General features: G+C 44.6%; 1 protein-coding gene across 3 annotated transcripts in view; it reads right to left on the bottom strand.

Annotated features, from left to right (window-relative positions):
* Window positions 1-1,808: 1,808 nt before the first annotated feature.
* Window positions 1,809-6,000, bottom strand: part of SENP1 (SUMO specific peptidase 1) — a 36,794-nt gene continuing 32,602 nt past the window's right edge. For 2 of the 3 annotated variants that reach the window (XM_048490484.1, XM_048490483.1), the window contains 3 exons: window positions 5,161-5,245; window positions 4,174-4,269; window positions 1,809-2,937 (listed from right to left, as the gene is read on the bottom strand). In XM_048490484.1, coding sequence (XP_048346441.1) covers window positions 2,875-2,937; window positions 4,174-4,269; window positions 5,161-5,245 — 244 coding nt within the window. In that variant the 3' untranslated portion in view covers window positions 1,809-2,874. Of the gene's footprint in view, window positions 2,938-4,173; window positions 4,270-5,160; window positions 5,246-6,000 lie in introns of those variants that run through there. The other variant, XR_007243984.1, reaches the window with a different exon arrangement.

Raw genomic sequence — 6,000 nt, 5'->3', positions numbered from 1 at the left:
GGATGCTCAAACTATAAGCCCTACTCCCAAAATAAGCCCTGGTTACAGACTCCCCGGCACCGCTGATCTGGTCACGAGGGGGGGGGGGGGGGGGGGCAAAATTACTGAGAAAAATATGACATCCCCTGAAAATAAGCCCCAATGCATCTTTTGGAGGAAAAGTTAATATGAGACCCTATCTTATTTTTGGGGAAACACGGTATGTTTAGAATTTATCATCTATTGATGTCCTCATCTCTGTAAGTCACTGATCTAGAGTACAAAGGAAGAGGGCAGAAGGGGCAAACTCAACACAGGGCAGCCATTTTTAGACATTCTTTATAATATGTAGTTCTTTCCTCAAGACACAACGGTAGAAAGAGGTGGAGGAGTGATAGGGTAGACCAGACTTAGACCCTCCAGCATTTTTTTTAAAACTGTGGTTTTTATTCGATAAGAACACATTACCAAAAAAATACAGTTTCCAGGCTTTTTAATCATTGCTTGCAGAAAAAAAAAACATAGAAAAAAGATTACCAAAGAGACTGGTATAAAAACACACAGACATCAGAAAGATATAAACTTGTCTAGGAAGAACACAACCGAGGGACAGGCAAAGGGGAAGTTTGTACAAAACTATTGTTTACAGGTATAGAATATATAGAAAATGTTCCCTATCTTATGGCAAAAATACAATCGGACATTTACTTATTTATTCTTTAGAATTAAATAAAGGTACACCAAGAGGTAATATGTGACACGTGATCTTGGTAAACAGTCCTGTAACCTTCAGGCCAGAATCCCCGACTGCACCCTGTTGTCGCTGGTTGACAGCAGACTCCACTACCAAGCTCAGCTGTTGGGCAACACCCACTGAAACAAACACAGGCTGCACACAGGTTGTGCACAGCCGGCTGCGGGGGGGGGGGGGGGGGGGGCAATGAGATCCCTCCCCCTACAGGGCCCATGAGAGATGGACAACAATGCTCTCAGCCAAGTTACATCTTTCCAATCTCGTTGACATCAGTGGATTCAGAGGGCGCTTAGGACAGCTCTGCAAGAGTCCCTCCCTGGGTTAAACTAAAGAGATATACTGGCAAGGGAGACTCAAGGTGATTTGGGCTCTGTAAAATATCTGCCTGTTATATGTACATATAAAATCTGCCACTGGCAGCACTTGTGACATACATTTCATATAGAATCCAGAAAGATTCCATTTGCTGTCCTGCAATACCAGACAGACCTCTGTCAAACGCAGACTTTTGAGGAGGAGTTCCAGTTCAGATGGCCCCACCCTCCAGCCCCACCATTTATGGCTATTGATAACAAAAGAGGGGGGAGGAGGGAAGAGGCGGTGAGAATTCCACATGGAGAATTTTATACAGTACGTACAATAGCTGCAAAGCCTAATAGACATACTATACAATATATTTGTTCACTGCACCATTGAGAAAGGCGTATAAATATATTCATGGTCTATAAAACAGTTTAACCAATAATTATAAAAAGAGCTTTAAACAAGTCATGTTGTACCTAAATTCTACAAAGAGCTCCATTCTCCTTTGTCAGTCAAGCATCCGGTCAACCGACAGCAGTTTTACTTGCCCGCAAACCTTAGGGTACAGATCCTAATCTGTGCCTGGGATGTAATGGGACAGTCAATCTTTATTACAGGATCTCCTTACAATTTTGTTCACAAGCCAAGACAATGGGGCATGGGGGATATGTGCTGGTTTTTATTCGGTTGACCCCAGGCAAGGCTCCCAAGTGCTCTGGCCTTCTTCCCCCAGTCCACCATGGCCAATTGGCCATGGTGGCAGAGGCTGATGGGAATTGTAGTCCATGAACATCTGGAGAGCCACAGGTTGCAGACCCCTGCCCCAGTCGGATTCTATGCCTGCTCTCTGCCCATGAGAGGCAGCTGTGGAGGAGGCACAGACCAAAAAGCCTCCCCATGGGTAAACATGTCATCATTCTTAGGGCTTCCAGAGAGAGCGTCAGAGAAAAGCCAATCAACGTTTCACTAGGACAAAATGGATTTTGAATGCTAGAAGATCCTTGGCTCGAACACCAGCGAAAAAAGATTGTTCCTTTGCCACTGCTACAGAAGTGAAGGAAAAGCCATGCGCTGATGAAAAGAGCAGTACGGGTGTTTTTCATGTGCTGGTGTGTCTATCAGAGCTTTCCATCCTCAAGCATTCCAATTCTCACCTGGTCTTCAGAGGATTTAGAAATTAAAAGGGCAGAGCTACATCTCATCGATTGCTGCAGGGAAACAACTCGAATTAGCCAATGTGCCATGTTGGAATTTAAAAAATGCATACGCATTTGGGAAATGTCATATGAGCAGGTCCCCAGACATGTGTATCAGTGCTTAAGTATGCATCTATAAGTACGCTTTACGCTGCAGAAAAGAAATTGCTGGTATGTGCTGCAGCTGGAGTCGTAGCGGCGCCACCTTACTGGATGCTGGCAAGCGAGTCTAAGATCATGGCAGAAATGGCACAACTGCCCAAGTGCTTTTGAGCCATCCCCCAAATGAAGCTTGGCAAGTCTAACATTATTTGCTCATATCAGCTGCAGGGCTCACAAGTAAAATGGCAGAACTCCAGGATGGTTAAAAGATGTGTTCGTCAGCGTTGGTTTCAAAATAACTCCCCTGCCCCTCCCCAATCCAAGGCAGGTGTGCTTCTGAAAGGGTTCCACAGCATTTGGGTCCACAAATTGGAATTTTGTAAAAAATAAAATCAACAAAAATGTCCACAGAGGTTTTGCTTGTTTGTTTAAACAGAGTCTGATAAGTACCAATGGAAATCCCATGCAGTCTGTATCTGAGATGGCTGAGAAGGGTGAAGGCCTATTTAGTCTCTGAAGGGTCCTGCGTTTGGTGAGAAATCACAACAGCTTGCGATGGAGAATCTCCCAGACCATACGTTTCCGGAAATAAGGCATGTGTTGCTTTAGCAAAATAAATAAACAAAGCAGTAAATCAATCTTTTAAAATACATTGTCAAGAGTTATATTCTGATAACCAGGCCTTGAGGCACTTCAGAAAGATCATAAACTTTCTTTTGAAGTTTTCTTCTGGCTACTCCAGCCCCGCACCATTCCCAGCTCTTACACACCCACAACTTAAGCTGCTTTAAAGGCAGGAAAGCAGCCATAGGAATCGTTAACACAAAACAAAAGCATGCCAGTCCTCGCTGCGCCGACTTATAGCAGAAGAATTCCTCAGAAGCATCCAGATCCTTCACACCCACCTTCATTATTTTGCTCAGAACATTACTTGAAAACCAAGATCTTAGAAAACAGAATTGTACAATGAACCCAAGTATATGGGAATACCTTTCATGGAACTCTTGTTTACAGAATTTGTGTTTCCTTGATCCTTTAAGCACAAATCTAATTAAAGGCAGAAAGGCACCCCTGCTAATAAGCCCAGCCCTTCTAGTGTCAGACATATGAATCTACTCAATGTCCAGCCCTGGATCTCATTGATCAGAAGCTTTTATTGAATTGGACACCATGTGCCTGGCTTTGCAGAAGCCAGTTCTAAACCAACATTCAAACCTGTCAGAGCACTGATGTAAAATGTGTCTGATCATCAAAATCTAACTGACAGCTGACAGGTAACACCTGACACAGCCTCATTCTGGGATTGATTGGCAATGGACTGTGATTGGCCAGTAAACCAGATATAAGGTTGCAGTTTACTGAGGACTACGAGACACTTGTCTTTGCTTTGCCTTGCGAAGCACTTTGCTTGAGTGAGCTATACTTGTGAACAAATAAAAGTAGGACCGCTTCTGTGAAGATGAGCTGCTGTGTGCGTCTGACTTCCTACTACGTTCCAGTATATTGTGCTACTCTGCTATAGGGGTTTTACCCCACACCATCACAAAGCCCGCACAGTATAATCCCTCTGAATCCAACCCCCAACCAGCCCCTTCGCATGTAATACAAAAGCGGGAAAAGTGTGGGAAAGCAAAAGTCATCCACAAGGCCAGACAGGAAATAGCACCCATCTGGCCGAGCCAACCAGAGATGCTTCTGTTATCTACGTACCAAGCAGACAGAAGGGAAAGGGAAATAGCACAGAGACCCCTTACAGGTAACCAGGGCCAACATTGAACACCCAGAGCCAACCTGACATCTAGCCATAAAGCCGTCGCTTCCCCCCGTCGGCCAGCTCACCTGAGTGAAGTTGATTGGCTTGTCTTTGGTAATGTAGTCAGCATATTTGCAAGCAAACATCCCACAGTCACTGCCATTCATCTGTTGAGGGATCTCCTTTAAAGACAAACAAACCCAGCCCTATCTGTTTAGATGACAAAAAACCTCATGTTAACTTTAACAGAGACTTGTGCTATACACAGCTCCGAGTAATGAAAGGTTTAAGAAACCCCTCCAAACTCTGGGACCGGGGACAGGAAAAAGCAAGGCTATGGAATGAATGGGAACAAATAGCCCAGTATCATTCTGGTCAAGAAGATGGCTAGATTGGGAATCCTTTGTCTTGGCTATCTAGGAAAGGTACAAAACAAGAGGCATGTGAGAGGCTCCCAATAAAGAGAAGTTGCCTAGGGTCTGCTCTGGCTGTCTGTTCCAGCAGCTGCTAAAGGAGCCATGTTTTAGGCAAAGACAGAACTGCCACCATCTTGCCTTCCAGTAGTGCCTCATGATTTCAATCTCAGCAGTCATTCCCAGCCATTTCCCCAATTGGTTGCTTTCTCCCTGCTTTGCCAACTGCAGGCAAGCTCTTTGTTCTTTGCCAGAAGGAATGCGGACAAACATTAATGGTAGCTCCCTCTGCAAAAAGAGTCTCAGAAGAAGTCACTCCAGTTGCTGGTGCTTGTAGCCACTGGAACGACTAGTTGCTTTAGGCAGGGGCTCAGAAACTTCAGTATACGGGGGGTTTCAATTCACAAGCTTATTATGTCAGCCAGATCTAAGCCTTTTAAACTGTCAATCATGGCACATATGACCCAAACAGCTGCATACAGACCTACCGCCTGTGGCAGCCATTTTGGTGCTGCACCCATCTTGCAGTGTCAGAATGTGTTCGACTGTGAGGGACTTTCTGTTTTGCCCTAAGAGGAGGGACATGTGCACAGGCTGCAATGAATAACTTACATTATTTTGGACCTTTTTAGAGTAGCTGGCTAGATCAGGCCAACATACCTGGCTTCTTTTACTCAGCAGCATCCAGCCATTGGTGTCAAATTCCTTTCGTTTTTTGTCCAGGCTTTCCTGCTTTAGGTATTGCCTGCAGAAGTCAGGAGAGAATGAGAAAGAACCAATAAGATCCTCTGAAGGTGCCAGCCACAGATGCAGGTGAAACGTCAGGAGAAAATGCTACTAGAACACAGCCATACAGCCCGGAAACCTCACAAACACCCCAGTGATTCCGGCTGTGAAAGCCTTTGACAATACAAAGAACCAATAGTTAAGTTATTCCGCTTAATTATTTTAATTTCAGAAAATGCCTCTTTCGCAGCCCTGTTTAAAAGCTCAGCTCCAAAACATCCATCACAGAAGGTTTAAAGCTACAAAAACATCAACTCCCTTGATAAGAATAAGTGGATTCCTCTGGCTAAAAAACCTCTGGAAAACAAAATTTTGTCAAGAATTTCAGCTCCGTACTGAACCTTGTTTAAGTGTTCTTTCTTCATAATCCAAGGTCATGCCTGCATCACTGATCCTCCAACTGGAAGGTCATGAAGCAGACGGCCAATACATACCTGTGCAGAGTTACTCCAGTCTAAGCCCACTGATTTCAGGAACTGCATAGGACTGAACTGTGGAACTCTTTTGGGTGGGAACAGGGGGCACAGCAAGAACCCTGGGCTGACATCCCTCCTGTACAGATCTGGCTGCTCATTCAGCCATGCACACATAGAGCGATGCATTTTGCCTTCAAGAAGAATGGGTCAGTTTACAAGAAGGAGAAGAAGAAGAGTTGGATTTATATCCTCCCTTTCTTTCCTGTAAGGAGACTCAAAGGGGCTGACAAACTCCTTT

The sequence above is a fragment of the Sphaerodactylus townsendi genome, linkage group LG03, assembly GCF_021028975.2.
Source record: "Sphaerodactylus townsendi isolate TG3544 linkage group LG03, MPM_Stown_v2.3, whole genome shotgun sequence".
NCBI lineage: Eukaryota > Metazoa > Chordata > Lepidosauria > Squamata > Sphaerodactylidae > Sphaerodactylus > Sphaerodactylus townsendi.
This window is presented reverse-complemented; position numbering and strand designations above follow the sequence as displayed.